At 43.7% G+C, this 23,532-nt stretch overlaps 1 protein-coding gene across 1 annotated transcript in view; it reads left to right on the top strand.

Moving 5' to 3' along the window:
* Positions 1-21,842, top strand: part of DSG3 (desmoglein 3) — a 28,383-nt gene extending 6,541 nt beyond the window's left edge. Inside the window, exons 2-16 of the mRNA XM_079785000.1 lie at positions 2,708-2,743; positions 3,253-3,381; positions 4,218-4,373; positions 4,805-4,949; positions 5,584-5,750; positions 6,588-6,716; positions 6,990-7,175; positions 8,770-9,041; positions 10,205-10,344; positions 11,752-11,979; positions 14,407-14,658; positions 15,999-16,138; positions 16,431-16,494; positions 17,830-18,095; positions 19,291-21,842. Of these exons, the coding sequence (XP_079641126.1) occupies positions 2,708-2,743; positions 3,253-3,381; positions 4,218-4,373; positions 4,805-4,949; positions 5,584-5,750; positions 6,588-6,716; positions 6,990-7,175; positions 8,770-9,041; positions 10,205-10,344; positions 11,752-11,979; positions 14,407-14,658; positions 15,999-16,138; positions 16,431-16,494; positions 17,830-18,095; positions 19,291-19,908 (2,928 nt within the window). The 3' untranslated portion in view covers positions 19,909-21,842. The remainder of the gene's footprint in view (positions 1-2,707; positions 2,744-3,252; positions 3,382-4,217; positions 4,374-4,804; positions 4,950-5,583; positions 5,751-6,587; positions 6,717-6,989; positions 7,176-8,769; positions 9,042-10,204; positions 10,345-11,751; positions 11,980-14,406; positions 14,659-15,998; positions 16,139-16,430; positions 16,495-17,829; positions 18,096-19,290) is intronic.
* The last annotated feature ends 1,690 nt before the right edge of the window (positions 21,843-23,532 follow it).

Raw genomic sequence — 23,532 nt, 5'->3', positions numbered from 1 at the left:
CCACATATTCAAAATTATCAAAATAACCAGGAACCAAGCGGAAGGAGGAAAAGTGTAGGAACCCTCAAGATAAGAAGTGCTTTCCGCACTGATATGTCCAGTCAGGTCACCAAGAGACAACTTAGCTGGTTTATGTTGTCAGGAAACTACTGAAATAGTAATTAAATGCTGACAATAATTAGATTAGCAAATTAACTAAAATAATCAAGTAGCCACAGAGATGTATTAATTAAAATAATTAAGTTTTTTAAAACACAATTCTAAATAATGTAATGCTACAATTATATTTCCAAATGTCTAATGAAAATTTTCAAAACTTAGAAGTGTTTCTTATTAGCTACCCCTTATTCCTAGAAGAGCAAAAATAATCACAGTTTCACAATACCCCCTAGAATTAGGGAACGCTCTTGATTTTAGAGAGGACGCGCAAGAGTCAAGGTTTAGACCAGTGATGGGCAACCTTTTGAGCTTGGTGTGTCAAACTTCACCAAAAAACTGAGCATAACTCGGGTAGTATGACACTTTGAGGAAAAAACATTATTTCGCAAATGTTTCATCCTCAAGAGCAGCAAATGTTTCATCCTTGGCATGCGGCCGCCTCAGCGGGAAATGGCTACGCGTGTCAGTGCTGACACGCGTGTCATAGGTTCGCCATCACTGCTTTAGACTAAGTAACTTCCCCACGGACTCTCCTTCTGTGAACAGATTGACTAAGGAACAACTGTGTGCGATGCTCATTCCCCGTAGTTCAGGGTTTGTCCCTCCGATGCTGCCCCGAGAAAACAGGACTTGCACTTCAGTGTCTGTTAGAAGCACCATTCCCTGTGGGGCTGGTACGAACACGTTCACATTTGCTGGATGACTCTTCCCGGCTTTCCCGTAAGGGGAGCGTGCGTGGCCCTCCTCCCTGAGCGGGCAGTGCAATTCCCACAGCGCTCTGGCCTGCTCTCCCTTATGCCCGAGAGCGCTCAGTGAAGGCAGCGGACCTGTGCCGTCACGTGGAGCCTGCCATCCCAATATGCACCGGTTCTTCCGGGGCTATGTGAACACACAGCTTTGGGAATGAAGATTTCGATGAAATATGTCCAATGGAAAGGTCCTGGCCTCCCATGTCTGATAGAGTTACTCCTTTGGTTCAGACTCGGACTTACCTCTTTACGATAATCTCCCCAAATAAACAATGTAATAAATCTACATCATTTCAGGAGTAACCCCCAGTCTTTGCCAGGAAGACAATCTGAATTGACTATTAGAAAACTTTCTCTCTACCCCTGGCTTTTATTTATCTATTTATGCCTTCTTAGGCTGGAATCCACTGTGGTGGTGAGGTACACACTTTGGAGTCAGGCTGCCAAGGTTCAAATCCTGGCTCTGGGAGGTCTGTTAGCTGGAGCCAAGGGCTCCCCCTCTCGTGTCTCCATCTCTTTATCCCCAAAAAAGGGATTACAACAACAGAAGCTCACTTCGACGGATGCCCTAAGTATTAAGATAAAAAATATAAAGCTCTATGCATAGCAACTGACACAAAACCATAATAAATACTAGCTACTATTACTTTCACTTTTTCTTCTGATTTATTTTGCACAATCTTTCCCCTACCAGATGTCCTTCAGATCACGTGATCAGTTGTGAAATAGTTGTGAAACATCTCCGGAGGAGCAGATATTGTAAGGGTTGCAAGTAATAATAATAATGTAGAAGCATGGATCGGGCAAATTTACAGTTCTCTTCAGTTAGCACCACAATGTACATAAAACGATTAAGAAATAATAAACCAAGGCAAACCGTTCTGGGCTAACTTGCATAGTTCAGAAATAAGGGTTGCACACACTTAGAAAAGGAGGCCTCAGTAAAAACAGCTTCATGGACGTTGTTGGAATTTGCATTGATCTTAAAGGATGAGTAATACTTAAGGGGTGGAAGGTAAAGAAGGATGCATTCCAGGCAGAACACAAGATGGAAAAAGACAGAGATGAAGGTCCCGGATGCTATAGAGAAAGTAAAGACCCTCGCCTGCCTGCCTCCACATGTATCGTCATTTATTTCAGATGAGTAAGGAAATTAAGCTCAGTCTTGAAATGGAGTAGGGCAGAGAGGAGCAGGTCTGTGTGCCACAGCAAGCAGCTCTTGTGTGTAGAATAGTCTAACCCCATCTCCTATGTCCCATTCTCTAAACCAGACCAGCTCCATCGTTATGTCCCCTCTTGAACAACTAAAAAAAATGCCTCACCCTGCAGCTCACTGATACAGGATTGCCTCACTAATACAGGTACCAGTCAGTTGCATAGGTCATGGCTTTTAATAATCGCCCATGGAACCTGATGAGTTTATCTCAATGATGATTGCCATTGTTTGCCAAAGCAACAATTTCCATATCTCCTGGGAAGTATTTACAGAACAGCCAGATTTGAAATGTCTGGTTACTATAACTGGCTATTAAAAATATATTTTCAAAATCCAATAGATTCTTCTGTATATCTTTAAAATTCTGTAGTCAGAGTAAAGAACTGGAAGAATCTGTTTATATGTAGAACATTTTCTTTTTCTTGAGAAGATTTTATTCTTTGAATCAAAATCTACTTTTTAAAAAAATAAAAACAAACTATACTATGAACAGCAGAATGTAAATATTGGGATTATTATCTTAAGTAGTTAGTACTTATATGAAAAATTCACATTTAATTTTACTTTATTTAAATGTCTACAGGTGGTCCTATTGGTTCATGGAGAAATGAGAATAGAGGTAAAGTATGAAAAGCTTTTTGTAACTAAAATAATAGTTCCATTAAAAAATTAAAATTGTGTTCAGGAAAACAAATATTAAATGTTTTAAATTATTTAACAATTAAAATGTGAAAATTCTAACAACTAATCCAATAATACTTAAATACCAGCAATGTGTGTTATTAATGTATTTTATCTCAGGCATTTGTTTCTTCTTATGTTAAATCAACAGGTTTTAATGAGACAGGGCCTATGTTCCCAGAATAGTTAAGATATTGTGGAATATATGGAGAAAATATACAATATGATTAAATGCTGTCTTAAAAATCACATTGCAAAAGGCTTTATAACTCTTTTAGTAATTAATGTTTCTTCTTTGACAAAGTCTGAGATAGAGAACGTAGACATGTAACAGTCTTAGATATCCTGAGACATAGGGGGCTCCTCAACCTATGTGTCTATAATCAATTCCCAAAGCAACAATGTCCCACCGTGTGCATACTAAAACGGAACCCCTTTTTCCACAAGACCAAAGGGCAGCCCGGAGGAAATGGGACAGCAGCACAAGGCAAAAGGAGGCATAAACGGGAATGGGTGAAGTTTGCAAGACCCTGCAGAGAAGAGGAAGACAACTCGAAAAGAAACCCCATTGCCCAAGTAAGTCACGTGAGCAGTGAGAGTTTTCAGAACAAATGGATTAGATGGAAATTAAAATAACATGGCAGTTCCAGGTAGCAAGATGCAGACTGGGCCGCCCACAGAACAAATAACCTGATATCTACAACCAAAAAGAAGTCAATAATAATAATAATGATAGAGATAGACAAAGATGAAGGAACCATGGTCTGTAGAGTAATAAAAGAATAATTAAAAGACACTTGGACCAATTTCAATGGATAAGCCTTATTTAGATCCAGATTCTAGCCAATAGAAAAAAAATATGTGGATAAGACAATTATAAAAATGGCTGGGAGCCAACACTGAATTGACCATGTATTCTTAATGGTTGGAACTGGATGATAAAATATATCAGGTTTATTACACTATTCTAACTCTATATATTTCTGAACTTTTCCACACAAAAAGCTATAAAATTAGAAAAAAAAAGCAATACATTTTAATACTATATAAACCTTTCCCTTTTTTCTCTCCAGCTCTCCCCATTTAAACTAAAATAAATGTTAACTGTTAAGAAAGGGAGCATTCAGACGTAGCTTCTCTGACTTTCAATCTTTTAACATCACCATGGTGGCCACAATCTCAGCAAATGTTCTAAAGCCAAAATGATTAATGCATATTGATCCATACCGGTCAACAGAAGCAACCATTTATGTCGTATTTCTAGTATCTATTAAGGTAAAAAGTAAACAGCACAGTGTCAGAAAGGGTGAATAAAACGAACAGATGACTTAAGACTAGAGCGGTGGAGGAAGGGGGGAAAGAAAAAGACTGAGTAATGATCATCTTAACACTTTGGGTATTTTTTGCTGCAGATTAGTTCGGATTTCCATGCAAAACAGAAAATTACCTACCGCATTACTGGAATCGGAATTGATCAGCCACCTTTGGGAATCTTTGTTGTTGACAGAAATACTGGAGATATTAACATAACAGCCATAGTTGATCGTGAGCAAACCCCAAATTTCCACGTAAGTAGTGTTTTCAACATTGGGCGCCCTTTTCCCCTCATGCATCGTAGCTAGAAGATGATACTCTTGTATTGGTTAATTGAGAGGAGGTATCAGTGCATAAATCAACCCACCAACAAATAACATTAGTCCCTCGACAAAGAGCCTCCACTCATGGTCATGCCCCTGAAGGATATGCCAGGAGGGGCATGCCTGCCAGACTCCAGATGCAGCCTGCCAAGAGCTTCGCCCTGCCGGGAGTCAGTGTCAGTCTGGAGAAAGGGGCAACTAGCCCAACGGGTCTGCCCAGATGGGTACCTTTTCCTACTTTGTCTTCTCTTTGGGGAAATATTTTTCTTCTTGGCATGAAAGTTCTCTCCATGCCAGCACAGGCTCCTACTGTGCAAATTAAGCTTGTTGAGTGAGAATTAACATTTTCCCTTTTTTTCTAGATCACATGTCATGCGCTAAATGCCTTAGGACAAGATGTAGAGAAGCCACTTATATTAACGGTCAAAATTTTAGACATCAATGACAACCCTCCAGTGTTTTCACAAGAGGTATTCAAGGGTGAAATTGAAGAAAATAGTCCTTCAAGTAAGTCTTTTTACAGTACATACCACTGCTCATTTTTTTTTAATTTTCAAATACAAGTATCACGATAGCACATCATTTTTATAAGCTAATTTATTCTTAGTTTCATCAGTTTTCCAGAAAAAACTCACAAAGATAACCTAAATCTTCTTGCTGATATTTGTAGTTGAGCTAATAACTCACTGCCATTGTACTTCCAGGTGTGGCTCTGTTAGGAGGCCAATAGCATCTTATTCTATACATACAAGTTACATGAGTACCCAGCAGTCACAAAGCTAACGAGGGGCCTTAGGTAGCCGGATGCCCCAGCAGGGCTTTTAGAGGTTATAAGGCACAAGACACTCTCACCTCACTTGAATAATTTGGGGAAAAGAGAGAATCATAAAGCCATCCATCACGGGAAGACAGAAAGCCTCTCCACCCCACAGCTAAGGCTGACGGGGAGCTGGGGGGTTTTAGGGAAGGTAGTGCAGTTCTACCTGATGAAGACGGACAGCGAGCGGCATGTAATATTTTTTAGCATACATATAGGTATAAGATCTTAAAAAACAAACATTGATTTGAAATTGTGTTGCGTAAATAATGTGAACAGAACATCAATGGCTCCATATTCTTTAATGAACTTCTCCCTTCCTAGACTCTCTGGTGATGATACTGAATGCCACGGACGCCGATGAGCCCAACCATCTGAACTCTAAAATTGCCTTCAAAATCGTCTCCCAGGAGCCCGCAGGCATCCCCATGTTCCTCATGAGCAGACACAGCGGCGAAGTCCGCACTCTGACCAATTCTCTGGATCGAGAGGTAAAGCAAGGCACTTGGGAGCCATTAGAGTAAAGGATTTTATTTAAGAAAGCCAAAAGGAAGGGATTCCGTTTTAGCAGAGAATGGAAAGAGAGAGGAAAGAGGGTCCCAGTACTCACCGGGGCCGATCTAGGGGAACTGTGTGCATCCCAATGTGATTCCGGGGGGGGGGGGGCACCTGGCACCTCACAGTCCATCATCCCTCAGTGAACAAGCGTGACAACACCCGTGGGCGCTCCGGTGGGAGCGGGAAGAAGGCACTGCCTACATGGACAAGGACCGACCGTGGTTCGTTCCTCATGCGATGGAGGGAAAGGACAGTCACAGATGGAGCAAAAATGTCTCTGAGAACAGCCTTCTCTGATGGCACACTTCTCCTGACTTCTTCTCATGTTACCCCGCTTCCAGAACACTAAAGAGTCTCCTTCCTCTCTCTCCCCCATCATCCTGCCACCACCCGCCACCACCGCCCCACCGCCCCACCACCCGCCGCCCCACCACAGTCCATATTACTTTCATGCCGATGGTTTTCTGAACAGAACGCCAGGGAAAACTCTAAGTGAGCTCCCCTCGCATGAGCATCCCCCCATCACCACTGCCATGTTTCTCCTCGGTGTCCTTCCTTGCCCTAAGCCGCTCCCACAAGAGAAAATCTGTGCTGGCCTCTTAAAGACTTCGAGAGCCCCCACGCCCTGGATGGTGGACAGGACACGGGGCACGTGCTCCACGAAATCATGAGCTGGAGTGCCTTCCCTCCTTACTCACGGGAAGCAAGTAGTTGTCCTTCATATTCTTGGCGCTGGAGTTCATTAATTCCCTTTCCTGACTCCAATGCAGCAAGTGAGCAGCTACCGTCTGATTGTGAGCGGCGCAGACCGAGACGGGGACGGCTTATCAAGCCAGTGTGAAAGCAGCATCCGAGTGAAGGATGTCAACGACAACTTCCCAATGTTCAAGGAGTCTCAGGTACAGCCTTCTCTCCCTCAAGAATCATTCTTACATACTTTTTTGTTATATACGTTGCCACCCTAATTCAGCATGTGTCTGCTTGCTGGCTTCTATTTAGATTCTCCGCACTTTTCTCTAAAAAAATAGCTTTTTTAAAATATAGGAATTCAGTAACTGGCAAGGAGGCAATACATAATCTGAGAATTCGTGATGAATGCCATTCAAAATAAACATAATCCCCTTCGATGGAACCTGACATGGAATCTTAAATTCTGCTTCTCTCCTTCTTAGTATTCAGCGAGTATTAAGGAAAACACTTTGAGTTCTGAGTTACTTCGATTTCAAGTAATAGATTTGGACGAAGAGTTCACAGATAATTGGCTGGCGGAGTATTTCTTTACCTCTGGCAACGAAGGGAATTGGTTTGAAATACAAACTGATGCCAGGACTAACGAAGGCATCCTGAAGGTGGTTAAGGTAAGGTCTCACTTTCCTTTGGTGGGTAACATATTCTCTATTAGCCAAAACTATCATTTCTACAAGTAAACTTTATGTACTTATTAATCATACCACTTCTTTCTAGAAAACACATAAAAGTAGATCAAATTTTTTAAAGACACACACACATAGCCCCATTACCTGAAGACAGCCTTTTTAACATGTTGATTTATTTCCTTACAAAGTAACATACTGTCTGTAGTAAACACAAATACACACACACACACACACACACACACACACACACACACACTTGATTTAAGCACAAGAAAGTAAAACACATTTCTTGACTTAATCTCATTCTCCCTCTACAATTGAAGTTAGGAAGAGATACACACACATGGAATTGTGGCTTTTGAATCTGTCAATTTATTTTAAGTGGATTAGCTAGTCAAAGAGGAAAAGAGGCAAGTTTTTCTAGAAAATGGGCATGTACAACTAAAGCTGCAAGATGAAAAATGGGTGAGCAAAGCATCCATTTAACATGCTTGGCAGTCATCGCAAAGTTAAAACTCAAATCCAGATCTCTTCCTATAATTATTTTCACGAATGCACAAAGGTAACCAAAATGAGCATGTCCTTATCTCCTCACCCTCAGAAAATTTGCCATGAAGGCTATCCCAGGGTTCCTCCGGCCTTGGTCCGGGCCAACTCCACAGCAGGGCCAAATCGTTCTCACGCAAGACCATCCGCAAACGGGTCTGTGAAAAGCCACCCACACGCTGCTCTACAGAGGCCTCTTTGCCAACCACGTTTATACAGACATTTTGCCTTTGCCACCTACGAATTTTAAAATCAGAAAAGACATCATTGCACATGAATCCAGTGGCTGCTCTGTGAGTGACCAGAGCTGCCATTTAGAGGAATGTGTTACGGGCCTTAGTTTGCTCAGTCCTCACAATCTGACGAGGTGAGGGATTTTTGTTTGTTTGTTTGTTTTGTTTTGTGTTTTTTTTTTGTCAATCCTCACCCAAGGATATTTTTCCATTGATTTTTAGGGAGTGTGGAAAAGAGAGGGAAAGACAGAGAAACATCGATGTGAGAGAAACACATCGACACATAGATTGGTTGCCTCCGATCAGGGCCAAGGCCCGAGGAGCCTGAAACCAAGGTATGTGCCCTTGACTGGGATCGAACCCAGGACCCTTTGGTCTGCAGGCAGATGCTCTTTCCACTGAGCCAATCCGGCTAGGGCGGGAGTTTTTTTTCAGAAGTGGGAAGTTGAGGATCAGAGATATGAAATACTGTTCCCTGAGTCACACAGATTGTAAGTACAGAACCGGGATTCAGACCAGGCTGCCACAACACGGGTGGGTTCTGTCCTCTGCACCACGTCGCCTAAAATGACGTTTGCTAGTACCCTGCTTTGTGAGTGTCATTGCACTGAGGATACATGAGTTAAGAATTCCAAAGGTCTCTCTATCTCAACATTACAGTGATCTCTGAAACCATTTTGCTACATCGGTTTCTATTCATAGAAATAAGAATCTCCATTGGAGTTCTCTTGTCCTCTTCTGGGTTTGCCAAACCGTATTTCTTTGACACTTTTCTTCTAATTTTATTTTTATTCCAGCCTCTAGATTATGAACAACTACAAAATGCACACTTTAGTATCGCCGTCAAAAACAAAGCTGAATTTCACCGATCTGTAATCTCTCAATATCGAATCCAGTCAACCCAAGTCAAGGTTCAAGTTATAAATGTGAAAGAAGGAATTGCATTCCGCCCTGCCTCCAAGACGTTTACTGTCCAGAAAGGCATAAGTAGGAAAAAGTTGATCAATTATATCCTGGGAACGTATGCAGCCATTGATGAAGACACTGGCAAAGTTGCTTCAAATGTCAGGTACGAATACTTCAATAACATTTTATTATTCCTGGACTTAGTATTAATCTATAAATTATTATACCCAGCCAGTGTGGCTCAGTGTTGAGCGTCAACCTATGAACCACGAGGTCACGATTCAATTCCCACTCAGGGCACATGCCCTGGTTTCGGACTCCATCCCCAGTGTTAAAATGAATAAGTAACACCCAAACTATTATATGGCAATAATACAAAGATATACAAAGGTGGCCAACTCAATGAGCTGCTAACTGGAGGAGAGATAAGTAGTGGAATCATTAGACGACATTGTATTATGAGCAAAGAGTAACATAAGTATAAGTTAAAGTGGAAACTAAAAGAAAAATGCTTCAGCCTGCCTAGAGAGGTCAGGACAATGGTTTGCAGAAACTTTCAATTGAGTCTTAAAGAGGAGAAGTTCACCAGAAGGCTGTGGTGCAATAAGACGGAACAGTGAGGCTACTGGTAGGGTGAGATTTGAGCCGTTATGAGGCTACAGGGATTCGGCTGGGTAAATCAGGCTGCACATCCTCCTAGTCCCAGAGGGGTCCCCCACGAAGACTCAGTCCTACCCTGAATGTCCCCACAAAGGGCCATTCTTAATCTACAAAGACAGACACATACGCCTAAAATCTAAGAGCACATGCAAAAATCGTCACTGTAGTGTAACGAGTAAGGACACAGGTTATTGCACAGAGCATAAATTAGAAAAACCCAGGTGAACAAATCTTAAGGGTTATAAAATACTGTTTGTCCATGCTAATTTGTTAACTTTCTGCTGCTTTTCAGAAAAGCATATTTCAATGTCTTATATTCAAAACAAATACATTAAATATAAATGGGTCATTTCCATTAAGTAGGTAACATTCCATATTTGAAAGAAAACTATTACCTTTTTCTGCCAAAACCGGTTTGGCTCAGTGGATAGAGCGTCGGCCTTTGGACTGAAGGGTCCCAGGTTCTATTCCCGTCTAAGGGCATGTACCTTGGTTGCGGGCACATCCCCAGTAGGGGGTGTGCAAGAGGCAGCTGATCAATGTTTCTCTCTCATCGATGTTTCTAACTCTCTATCCCTCTCTCTTCCTCTCTGTAAAAAATCAATAAAATATATTTAAAAAAAAGAAAAGAAAAGAAAACTATTACCTTTTTCTATTATAAAACAGATATGCCCTCGGACGGAATGATGGTGGTTTTCTAATTATTGACTCAAAAACGGCTCAAATCAAATTTGCCAAAAACATGGCTCGGGATTCTACTTTCATAGGTAACAGGACAATCATAGCAGAGGTTCTAGCCATCGATGGTAAGAAAAATATTTCAATCATATTTAGAGAAATGTTCCTCCAATTGCATTTAGTTATGAATAGATGATTATGATTCTTTAACAAATTCCCGTCAACACTAGATCAATGATCATAGGGCCTTGAGTCTCAAGTCCGAAGCAGCTGAAGCTAGAAGGCTAGCATTCCAACATCTCAGTGGCCTTTGTAGCACCAGTGAATTCTGTGTTCCATCCTGTGGTTTGCTGGTGGTTGGGACAGGGATTTTTAGACCCACCAGAATTTCTGGTTTTGAGAAGGATGGATAAAGATTGATGCTGAATGCCTGTAAGGGAAGCTCAGCTCCAATGGGAGGTGCCTTTGTGAGTTACTCGTACAATGAGTTCCTTATGAAGACCTCATTGCTTATGTCATTAAGCAATAAAATCTTCTGGAATGTTTTAAAAATATTATTCATTGACTATGTATGTGTGTGTCCACAAGTATAAAATGAGCTTATGCTCAAGGCATTAAGCAAACATAAAGTTAAAACAAAAGAATAAACACCAAATTCACATCATCTGAGAAAATAGCAAAAAGCACAAAGGGAAAAAATACAGAAAGATTCAATCCCACCACTGCTAGATTTCATTTAAGGTTTTTGATTGTCGACATATTTAATTTTTTTTTAATAATCTTTTATATCTTAGGTAACAAAAATAAATCAATTCTTATTCCAAATACTTTCGCCCAAGCTTTAGAAGTAAAGCTGGGATCACACAGTACTGGGATCATAAAGTAGGATACACTGAAGAAAACTATTATTTTTATGTTGATTTCATTAGCAGGCAGTGAATTCATCACCTTACAGGTCTTGGCCCCAAGCATCTACACTAATAAAAGAGAAAGATGCAAACGGACTGTACCTTTGTGACACCCACCAGCCAATCAGGAGTGGGTATGCAAATTAATCCAACAAAGATGGCGGGTTAATTTGCATACACAGGCGCCAAGCATTCCACACTGCCCCAGCTGCTCCAGGCCTCTGGGCAGCGTGGGAAGGCAGAAAGGCGGCTCCAGGCCAGAGCAAAGGCGGTGCCGGCAGCCAGGGAAAGGAAGGCCCATTCTTGCACAAATCTTCGTACATCGGGCCTCTAGTTTTAAATTAATAGCCAATGCTATGAATCAGATGCCAGCCAAGTTAAATTTTCTTTTTACAAGATGTGGAGATTGTCATTTTTACTTGTAAGAATAACAAATATAATCTCTCATGAGAAGACACACTAACTTGGCTGCATGCAGGAAACACAAGGTTCATTTTTGTTTGTGTGTTTATATTTTTTTCATCTTTATTGTTGAAAGTATTGCATATGTCCCCTCTCTCCCCATATTGACTCTTCTAGCCTGCTTGTTCTGTATATCTTTTTAACTCTAACGTGCCGTTCTTACAGAAAACACGGGGAAGACATCTACAGGCACCGTCTACGTTGAAGTACCTGGTTTTAATGAAAATTGTCCAACAACGGTCCTGGAAAAGGAAACACTCTGCAGCTCATCACTCTCCGTGATTGTCTCCGCGAGAGCGCAGGACAGTGGTAGAGACGCTGGCCCCTACGTGTTTTCACTGGAGGATGAAAGTGTAAAGCTGCCCGCTGTGTGGCGGATCACGACCCTTAACGGTGAGTCGCAGTGCAGGTGCACCATCAGGAAAGTTCAGGAGGATGAGAGCGCTCCTGTGGAGCAAATTCTTTCCAGGAGCAATTGAAAAAAATTCAATGCAACGAAGATGGAGCCCTCGCCTCGGGAATTTCTTCTCTTCAGCAGAGGAAAGAAATGCTATGAGATTATGTTAGCACTGTTTAATATTTCCTGTTTTTCATGCGGACTCCAATTTTTATTCTTATGTTATTTCTACCTCCAGAGCACACCAAAAGAAGGTTAGTCAGGCACCTATTGTACTGCAGAGCTGTTTAGGTTTCTGGACACATAAAGGTTTCTTTCTGGGCAGGCTGTGGGCAGACAGGACGCACTGGAGGGCCGGCCTGCTCTGGCTCCCAGGAAGAGCTCCTTAGAAGAGTTGCACGTCAGGAATCCCAAGCATGGGTGAATGGAAACCTGCAAACCCATTCGCCAATGGCAATGAGCTAATCCCTCCTTCCTTTTCTTCTGGCCTTTTCCACGTTAAGTTTACATTTCCTGTCTTTGCCAGGAGTCTCAGAGAAACAGCCACTAAACTTAATAAGAATCTCCTCCCTTTCCAAATTCTATAGTGACCATCAGGCCACCTCAAGTCCCTTATAAATGAACTCACTTTTCTCTCACTCCTTTCTGAACCAACCTTGCTCCCTGTTATAAATGTGCTCTGTGAGGCCCTCATCCTAGGTGTCCATCATTGCTAGGTCCTCAGAGGGATCTTGCTCTCCGTGGTCTTCTTTCCTGGGGCCTTTCTGACCCTGGGGTAAGATTTTGGCTCCAAATGAAGCACGTAGCATTTAGCTCTAAATGGGTTTACCAGACACATGGCCAATGAAAAGGCTGCAAAAGAAACATGAGACAGACAGGGCCTGGCCCTAGAGACACCTGCCTGGGTGAGGTGGGGCCAGACAACTGTGGTTGGACTGGGTGGACCAGGGGTAATGGCAGAGGGCACGATGGAGTCAAGACCGATTCAACACTAGGCTGTACACCTGAAACTAAAACAAAATGATATTGAGTGTAAAATAAATAAATTAATTAATTACTAAGGCCTGACGGAAGCAGCACAGACCTGCAGCCGCTGAGAGCTGCTGCTGGAGCCCACTTGGAAAGGGAGGACATAGCAATGGAGAACGGAGAGCAATCAAGGCTCACAAGTCAGCTAGACGATGGCCTTCACCACAGGGAATCCCACCAGCCAGCACCAGCTCATGGGATCAGGGCTGACAGGGCAGCTGAGGTAGCCTCAGCCAAAGCAGAAATTCAGTCTTGGTAAGTCAGACACAAAGACATGGGTTTAGGCAGGCGGGATGCAGTCACGGTGTTACAGGAAGGGGATGTGGCCCTTGGCAGGTCTGCCTCGGGCGGCCGGTAGTGTGTGGGCTCTTGACCTCCTGCAGGAAAAATTTCACAACACGCGCTCAGATGACTATGAGGGAATACTTGCTCAGGCTGGAGTCATAAAACAAGGAAGGACTTGGCTTAGAAGAGGCCACAGGGGAGCCTGGGCTGGGCCGCCCTAGCTCTCGGGGAGTCAGAGAAAAGGGGGCCTGGGGGACAAGTTCAGGGGTGAGCCTGGGAGGAGCTGCCGCTGCCCATTGCTCCCCTGGTTGCAAGCCTCGTGGGGTCCTTTAGGGTTTAGGAGATGCGTGCCTGTGGGGGAAGAAGAGGGAAAGCGAGTGGCGGACCGGGGGACGTTCCCCCATAGGGAGAGCACACACTGAGTCCTTTTTCTGGGGACTTTATCTCTTTCTTGCAGGTGGGAATCTTAGGAAAGGCCTCAGGGGAGGGTTTCAGTAGAATATTAATCCGTTTTCTTGGTTCAGGGTCGTGGTCTCCACCGATTGGTCAGCGTCAGGGCAGGGGCTGGTCAGTCATCACAGCCGGTCCTGGTGTCACCCACCTGGCGTGGCTGCTTTTCTGGGCCTGGAGCTGAAATACACGGAGGCCCAGAGTTTATCGCCAGGGAGGCGACCGCCTGCACCGGCTGTAAATTGTCCGCCAGTTGGCTCAGCTCGGGTCTCCGTTTCCCTGCTCCATGCCCTGGCTTCCCGCCTGTCTCAAGAGGGCCACCACAGATCTAGGAGTTGGCATAGGCAGACATACAGGAGTGGGTGCGCCCCAGGAGAGGGACCTGGGATTTCCATGGTGCCTGCGCCCCTCTTCTTTGTGGGGACATTCAGGGTAGGACTGAGTCTTCGTGGGGGACCCTTCTGGGACCAGGAGGATGTGCAGCCTGATTTACCCAGCCGAATCCCTGTAGCCTCATAACGGCTCAAATCTCACCCTGCCAGTAGCCTCACTGCTCACAACAGGGACGTCCACGGAACTCTGGCTGGTAACAAGCAGCAGTAGTTTTCAGAGAAAAGGCGCCGGTCCCACTGTTGATCTGTGTGATCGTTTCTCTACAGCCACCTCCGCGCTGCTGACCGCCCAGCAGCCGCTGGCCCCCGGGAGGTACCCCATCTCCCTCGTGATCGCAGACAGACAAGACAGGCAGTGCGACACCCCAGACAACCTGGCTGTGGAGGTGTGTCAGTGTGACAACAGGGACACGTGTACAGCAGCCCCCCAGCCCGGGCCCAGGTATGGAGACCAGCCATCCGGGAGGCTGGGGCCCGACGCCATCGGCCTGATCCTGCTCGGCCTTCTGATGTTGCTGCGTGAGTATCCCCACGCTCCCTCTGTTCTCCCGGGGGGTCAGCACTGCAGAGACCTCTGCGCTGCATGGGCGATGCGTGTTGGCGATGCAGAAGGCATGTTCCCTAACTTTCATAGCAAAGCCGGGGGAAATGGCATTCCCAGGAAGAATCTGCAATGTTTAAAGTCAACGTGTCACTTGCCAATCATCTAGATTCATACCCAGCCAAGCAGGTCATATGTGTGAGTCGTAATCTATAGTCATAAATGGTAGACATTAGCATAAGGCATAAGCAAGTAATAAATGCTAGACATTTCGAAAACAGCGTGAGAGAATCAAGATGGGGGAAAATAATATTCATGATCAAAACAATGACTTTATCCACGAGGGAGACACTTCCTAAAATGTTTTCGCCATATCCAAGTCTCATGAGGTTCTGAAATAAAAAGAGAACCTTGGACAAATAAATGTAGGAAATTGTGGGCTTGGTGCTTTACAGCACACATTAACATACCACAGGCTCCGAGACATCACTGCTTAGTCCAGCCCTTCCTCCAATCAGCTCACTGCCTCAATGCACACCCCCTTTATAGCTTCTTCACTTCATATGATTAGGGTCATTGAACACATTTAGGGAAACTACACTCATGTGATATTTTTTAATAGGAGTAAAATGTACTTTATTCAATAGACGGGTTTCTAAAAAGTTGCATTTAAATCGAAATCTTGTGAATCAAATCATAGTTTTAAGTTAAAAGAACTTTTGGTAAGTTCTTGTATAAATAAAAGAAATCCTTGAAAAATTCAGTCACTTCCCTAATTCCTTATAAAACCACAGACTCTTAGAGTTAAAATCCACTTCAACCCATTCACTTAAAGGTTAATTTACAAGGTATTTTTAAAGCATAAGGAAGTGCAGTTGCTGGTTTAATTGCTGTTTCCTAAGAGAGCAGAGACCAGACCACTAAAACATCACGCCCACCTAAACTCTTGTCCACCCAGTGTGCATTCACGTGACACCATAAGCACAGCCTCAACGTGTACAAATAAACACCATCACAATAAAAACAAATTACCAACAAGGATGGAGGACCTGAACCCCCGCGCTCATCAGCCATCCAACAGGGCCCGTTTTAAGACAACTACACATATCACAGGAATGGCCGCTCTGTCTCCTGGGGCTTCGTGACCCTATGACATTTTAGTATGTTCCATTTACCAAATGTTATTTCACAGAAACAAACTGTGCTTTCCATAAATATTTAAAATACTTTATTTTCTTTGTAACATTCTGACAATCGTCATGTTTAATCGTTTCCAAGAGATTGAAATGTCTTACTCCTTTCTTTTCCTTTACGCTAGTGGCCCCCCTTCTGCTGCTGACCTGTGACTGTGGGAAGGGTCCCATCGGGGGAGTAACAACGGGATTTATCCCGGTTCCTGAGGGCTCAGAAGGAACAATTCATCAGTGGGGGATCGAAGGGGCCCAGCCTGAAGACAAGGTGAGGATCCAGTGTGTCAAACATTTATTTCAATTACATAGAGTGAAGTTCTGTTTACATTCAGACAGGAAAGGGGATTGTGGGTATAAAAAGAGGAGGCTCCCTGGCCCTCAAGGACCCTTGGGAGTCAGTGCTGAAATGAATGGAGCCTTTTAAGATCTTAGTTCTTCAGACGTCAAATCCTAAAAGTGGTTATTCCTGCAAGCATTTGGGTTTCTTGTAATGTCACCATTTGCAAAGGGCCACAAAATCTGTGCGTGTTTTTAATGTATTTTTTTAACATGGTTTGCAGGAAATCACAAATATTTGTGTGCCACTTATAACCTCCAATGGAGCTGATTTCATGGAAAGTTCTGGTACGTGAACATCAAATTTATTTCTGAAAGTCACAGTGGGTTAAATAAGAAATGTTGAAAAACAAGAAGTGTTCTAAATTCCTTTCTTAATAATTTACATATTCGTGTACATGCTGGGAGGTGGTACCATTAAAATAGGGTTTTAATAAAATGATTTATTTTAAGAATATTAGTCAATTTCATGGCCTAAATCTGGCTTCAGTAAAGTTCATTTGCCCACTGATAACACTGTTTTTAATATATGAAAATTTGTTACTTTTCTCAAACTTTAATAAACTAAAATATAGCTCTCATACAGTCAATTATGATTTTTTTGGAATAGAAAAGATTTCACACATATAGAGAAATGTAACAAACACTGTACTACCACCCAACTTGGACTATTCTTTTTGTAGTTGTTTTTGACTATTACACATTTTCCCCACTTTCTCCCCCTCTGCCTCCTTCCACCCTGCCCCCACCCCCTAGGCCTTCCCCACATTATGGTCTGTGTCCACGGGTTATGCATTCGTGCATATATGTTTATTGGTTGATCTCTTCCTGTCCTCTCCACCCTCCTTCCCTCTGAAACCTGTCAGTCTGTTCCATGCATCCATGCCTCTGGTTCTATCGTGTTCATCAGTTTATTTTGTTCTTTAGATTCCACATCTGAGTGAGACCATGTGATACTTGTCTTTCTCTGACTGACTTACTTTGCTTAGCACAGTACTCTCTAGGTTCATACATGCTATTGCAAAGGGTAAGAGATCCTTCTGTTTTGCTGCTGCGTAGTATTCCATTGTGTATAGTACCATAGCTTTTTTATCCACTCATCTTCTGATGGGCACTTGGGCTATTTCCAGATCTTAGCTAGTCTAAATAATGCTGTGTGAACATTTTCCTTAGGCACAAAGACACCAAGTTAGCATCAGCTAGTTTGCATGATCACACATGCATGTCTCCTCTTTGGGTTTCAGACTGAGCCAATATGGCAGCTTCATTACAATTTTCCCTCTGAAAACAGACAAGCATTGCATCAGAAGCTTCCCACGGTGGTGTGCTGAATATTGTTTTCACTTTTCCATTGCTGGCTGCTGCCTCTGAAAATCCATTTCCTTTGTCTGTTTTTCAATTAGCATGTTTTCAGAGCTCGCTCACCTGCCCTTATCCTCTGCTATACCCTCACCTCGTTACGCTCACAGAACAGACTGTGGGATGTTCTTATCACCACTAGACATAGCACTGTGTTTTCTCCCACCGATTTGCTTTACTTAATGACTGCTCCTGGATATCAAAGACCAGTATTTTAAAGAATCCCAGCATGAGACGTTAGAGAATGTCCTCCTCTGTGTTTAGATGTTTGCATGAATGCCTGTGCCGGAGGAATGACGGCGGAAGGAGCTTCGGGCATGGAACTGACCACCAACCTTGGAGCGGCCGCGGGATCCAGAGCAGCCGCGGGATCTGGGGCAGCTGCAGGGTTCGGAGCCACCACTGGACTTGGCTTCTGCTCTGCAGGCCAGTCGGGAACCATGCGAACAAGGCATTCCACTGGGGGAACCCATAAGGAATGTAGTGAAGGCGTAATAAGCATGAATTTCTTGGAGTCCTACTTTTCCCAGGTAATTTGGTGAAAAACTTCGTGGCTCTGTTATCTCATTTACATTAGAGATCTTTTCCTACTTGACTATATTTCAGTTTTGCAGTTGCTTTACAACTTGCTAAAATATAACAAAAAAATCGGGGTTCTTTGCCTAAATAATACAAATAAACTAGGATGGCTGTCAAAACTGGGCTACTGGTCAAAAGGGATAATAGGCAAATAGACACGAAGTGAGAGAAGATAGCAAGGGGCACCTCGTCCTTCAACTGGAATAGCAACGGATGGCAAGCTCTTTTGCATTTCGGGATCAGCAACATCCTCTTTAGAAATACGAAGCAGCTTATTTTGTATTTCCTGTACCATAAAGGATGCCAGAACAGAAGTGCATATATTTTTATGAGAAAAGGTTATAGTATTCTTCACATTTTCAAAGCAGTCCATGCCCAGAAAAGTTGAAGAACCATTGCATCAATGACCCAAAAATAAACGTGGGAAGAAGGGATGTGGTCAAAGATCCAATGAGCACAGAACCATAAGGGGACAAGGGTACCAGAACAGAGAGGACTCTGGGAGCAGGCTGCTTGCCTCCTGACTGGTGTGTGATTAGAACAGATCTCACATATAGTTTTGGTTTCAAACTGGTAAGTGCCAGGATCTTGCGCACAGATGGAGGCTGACACTGCGTTTGAGGCTAGGCTGGCAGGGAGGGCTTGTTTGGGAAGGGGATGCGTGGGACAGTCTGAGGTGGTGTGGGCCCTAGTCAAGGGGCAGGCTCCCACGAGGGCTGCAGAGTCTAGGCCAAGGCCGCAGTCTGGGTGGGCGCTGTGTAGATGATGACGGTGGGATGTCTTCTCCCCTCCCCCAAACACAAAGACATGCATGGGCACAAGTACACACAGGGACCTCACACTCGGCCCAGGGAGTAACCTCCAGGCTTCATACACATTTGTTTTTCAGGCCTACATCCATGTAAGTGCCTTCAAAACCAAGAATTAACACATGAGCCTCGGCCAGGCTCAGTTCTGAGGGAAAGTCAACTACACTACTCTCCAAACACCAGATAATTTCTGCTAAGATTGTTGGTACGAAGACTATGTCTATGTCCACGGATTACCTGTCACGCATTCATGATCAGACCTTGAGTGTAGGGTGGTATTGTATTCTTCCGTTGAGTCTCTTTTTAAATTCATGTGCCTACGTTTCTCCACCTTCAGAAAGCAATCGCCTGCGCAGAGGAAGACGATGGCCAGGAAGCGAATGACTGCTTGCTGATCTATGACAACGAAGGCCTGGGGGCCCCCAGCTCCCCCGTGGGCTCCCTGGGTTGCTGCAGCTTCATTGCCGATGACCTGGATGAGAGCTTCTTGGACTCGCTGGGCCCGAAATTTAAACAACTTGCCGAGATCAGCCTGGGGCTGGATGACAAAGGCCAACAGTCTCAGCTGCCCACCCCGAGCAGCGGTTCTGGGACGGGCGCCTGTGGCCACGCTGTAGAGCTCCAGCACTCGGAACCGTGTAGGGGCCAGACCACGGCGGGCGGTCAAGGGGCTTGCGCTTGGTCTGCTTCCGGCTCTGTCCTCCATCCGGCCATTTCCATCCCCGACCCCCTGCAGCAGGGCAGCTATTTGGTGACGGAGACTTACTCGGCTTCGGGCTCCCTCGCGCAACCCCCCATTGCGACCTTTGACCCACTTCTCATGCAGAATGTGGTCATGACAGAAAGAGTGATCTGTCCCATTGCCAGTGGTCACGGCCACCTGCATGGTCCCACTGAGCTGCGAGGGTCGTGTAACATGATCTACACAGAAGACCCTTGTTCCCGTCTGATATGACCAGAATGACCTGGAGCAGCATACTGGCCCCATGAAGATATTTGGACCAAATGATCCATAATGGCATAGCAAGTCTCGGTATCCGTCTCAGTTGGCACCTACTTGCTACTCTCATAAAGGGATAATGACAGTTGAAATTTTCTAGTTCATACCCCCAAAGTGAAGATGGTGCCACTCTTAATTCTCAAATACTATTCAAGTGGAAGTAAATGTTAATGCTTTTCAAAAAAATCTTAACACACTCAGTAGGAAAACTCCCCAACCGTTTTTGGAACTTCTGCTTTTGCAGCGCCAAAGGCGCCCATCGCTTTAAAATGCAATGCACTTCCAGGAGATTAAGCACTTGGGGTCAAGGGTCCTGGTTCTTGTCTCTGTCGCCTTTTCCGGTGTCATGAATAATGATGTGCCAGGCTAAGGTGTTGGCTCAAGCATCCTGAGTTGCTCAGGAGGGGAAAAGAGAACGAGTCAGAGTTGAATTGTTCCCATCTCCTTGGTGCTGGGAGACCCTAAGCGCATCTTTTCCTCAAGCTGAGGGCTATCGGTTTCTGAGTAAACTTGCTGCAGCTTCATGCCTCATATTCTAACCATAGACCATTTTATCACAGAACATTTAAGAAAGTTCAGTAAGTTGTAAATAGTATCTGGGGTTTCTTTATTCATCTTGAAATGATCGATGCAAAGGAAATGTTTTACACTGAACTCCTTCCTACACACTTCTTAGTAACAAATCCTGTGTTAATAGTTAAAAATGCTCCTTATTTTTTAAATGCCAGTGGGTAGATGTAACTTACACATGTCACGTCATGATGTTTATTACGTTAACAACATCTACAGACTTTGTGGAAATACAAAACCGGCTTTCTCGTGAGCAAAAGGGGCTTCTGGCTAGAACAGCACGAGACGACATTTGTGAATATGTATTATAAGCAGCTTTTCGGGTTTAACAGGAGATGAAAAGGGATTACCAGGAACATCGATTTTTTTCAAGCCTCGCTCTTTTTTTATTATTATTAAACAGCTACAGCAATTTCACTCTTGACATAACAATGTTAAGTTAGTCAAGATTTAGGATATATTCTTTCACTCATGTTATCATGACAGCAAAGCACTTCTTCAAATGATTTCTGCTCATTCAAGTTCTTAGCCTCTGAGCCACAGAGAGCACCCTCCATGCTATGGCCATCACTGTCTGGGCTGAGTCCCTACAAGGTCACTGTGCAGCTCCAATATCTCTAATTGTATATAAAATTCTCCTTCATTTTTTTTTTTTTTGCCAGATTCAAAACTGATATTTTTTTTCCAGATGGAATGCTAAGTAATAAAGTGTTCATGTTTTCACCCAGAAGAGTGCATGCAGTCTTGAGGATACCCTGGGGGAAAGAGACCCCCTAAATGTCCTTGCATCCAGCTCCCCTCTCCCGGTTCCCTAACTCCCCGGAGGGCACTGCCAGGTTAGCCTGAGGAGTGCAGGCGGCGCGTTCTTCCAGGCCGGGCTGCTGCTGCTGCTGCTCTAAGGCCTGCAGTGCACTTGTCTTGAGTTGAGGGGAACTTGACCCCAGGGAGCAGCCTGCTGGGTCCTGAGGGAGTCGCTTTGCTATGACAACTGGGCACCCCTTCTCTTCTGTCTCAAAGACGCTTTCTCTGGGATCTTGAGCTGTGCCTCTGTTTATACATAAGTTACGTTAATGGTCATAATAACCCTTATTCCGAGTTCAAAACTGTACTCAGGATTCTCAAAGGATTTTAACTTTGCCTCTTAAAACCCAACTTACCGGGATATGGGAATTTTGCTGCATTTGTCGGACTGAAGAGGAAACCATGCCTAGCAGGGAAGGTGCTACAGTGGAATAATTGCAATTCAATGTGTTCTGAAATGAAAACACATCAGCCTGGTCTCAGAGGACCTCAAACTGATTTGCCATGTAAAATTAAATCCAAAGGAAAAAATGTATCGGTATTTTTTCATCAAAAATAAAAATTGTTTTAAGCAGAAAAATAATTTTAAACTGTCTTTTTACTTGCTGTATCATCAATTTACAACAGTATATATTAAAACTTTAATAGTATAACATCGTTAAAATAAAACCTTTTGGCGACAAACTTATGAGTACTTCCTTAACCATTCACTAAAAGCTGAACTATAATCAATAGTTATTTAAAAACATGATATAAGAAAGTGACTTCCATATATGTTTTTGTCATTTTCCCAGCTGACCCCTATCCCGCCTCCTCCCCGGCAGGAAGGACAGACCAGGAGCCCCAGGACCTTCCTCAGGTGGGTGCAGACGGTGCTGGGTGAGGTCAGGGCAAACTTTTGCTAACTGGATGCTGTAACTCGTTTGTTATTTGTTTGGTAATCTAGCCTCATCTTTCAGACAAAAGTTTTGACATTCTATGATGACTCAGAGAGAAAGGTTAGAATAAAGAGAAGGTAAGTTTTCCAGCCTAACACGATGAAAAAATACACCATGGCTCTGGGGACAGCCGTTAGCCACAGCGGGGGGGTTTGCTCCCCACTAAATGCTTGTCGTTTTTTGTCTTTTATTTTTTTAAGAAATGCCACAATATAAGTCCCTTCAGACCTTCAGATCTTGCTTCTGACTGACCTTCCTCACTCTTAAATGCGGACTTGGACTTGGAGTACGGGAAGCAGAAGCTGGATTAGAACGGATGTTGAGTGAAGAAAGTGTAAGGCTTAACTCGGATGATCAACTCAATTTCAGAATAAATGAAAGTATGTAGGTAAATACCACCAGTTTCTCCTATTCTTAGAAAATTCAAGGAATAAAAATCTTAATTTTCAAAAACCAAGAGCGTAAAAGGAATACATCCAACTGACTAGCTTCGCTGTGACTAGTAATGAAGAAACATGTGGAAGTTCAGGGTCTTTCCTTCCTGTTCTGGGCAATTCAGCCCTTTCTCATCTCCTCTACCGGGTGACAGAGAAACTGAGTCACAGGGTATGTGGGTTAACACTTGTTCAACCTCACAGTGCGGGAGGCTCTGTGTCAGGGGCATAACTGATCAGAAAACAAGACAATCATTTGCATTCCAGGTGACAGAAAGGACACGCTCCCCAGGACGGATACTGAGATTCCTGAGCTTTATCCGATCCGGGCTGCGCTGAGATTCCCTCCCCTCCGACAAGACGGCGGCCACGCTAGGTCAGTGTCTTTACTTTCTTTTTCGTTAATACACTGACTTTTGGTTCTTTTTACAAACACAAACCAAAAAATCTACACACACACAGATTGCTCTCTGGCCTCGTGTGTTCCTTCTTTGGCGACCTAGCAATCTCCATTCCTCCTTTATTCCCTTGAAGTACATGGGACCATTGTATTTTTAACCAGTTAACTGCCACGCGTCCAAAACTGAAACCATCCCCACCTTCCACAATATTTTTAATTTAATTGTGTCTATAGACGCTTATGGTGTACAAAGCGTCTTAGAACACCTCTGCTGTTTTCTGTGTGCTGAATTTTTCATTATGAAGTTAGCAAGCAGAAAATTTCATGTGAAAACACAGAACACCAGATTATGATAATATAAGCAAACCACCGATATTGAAAGAAATGTATGTCCTCATTTCTCAGAAGGCACAGGGAGCTTTTATATGGTTTCCTA

Source organism: Cnephaeus nilssonii, assembly GCF_951640355.1.
Source record: "Cnephaeus nilssonii genome assembly, chromosome: 11".
Taxonomy (NCBI): Eukaryota; Metazoa; Chordata; class Mammalia; order Chiroptera; family Vespertilionidae; genus Cnephaeus; species Cnephaeus nilssonii.
The sequence above is the reverse complement of the archived record's forward strand: the minus strand, read 5'-3'. Positions and strand labels throughout refer to the sequence as shown.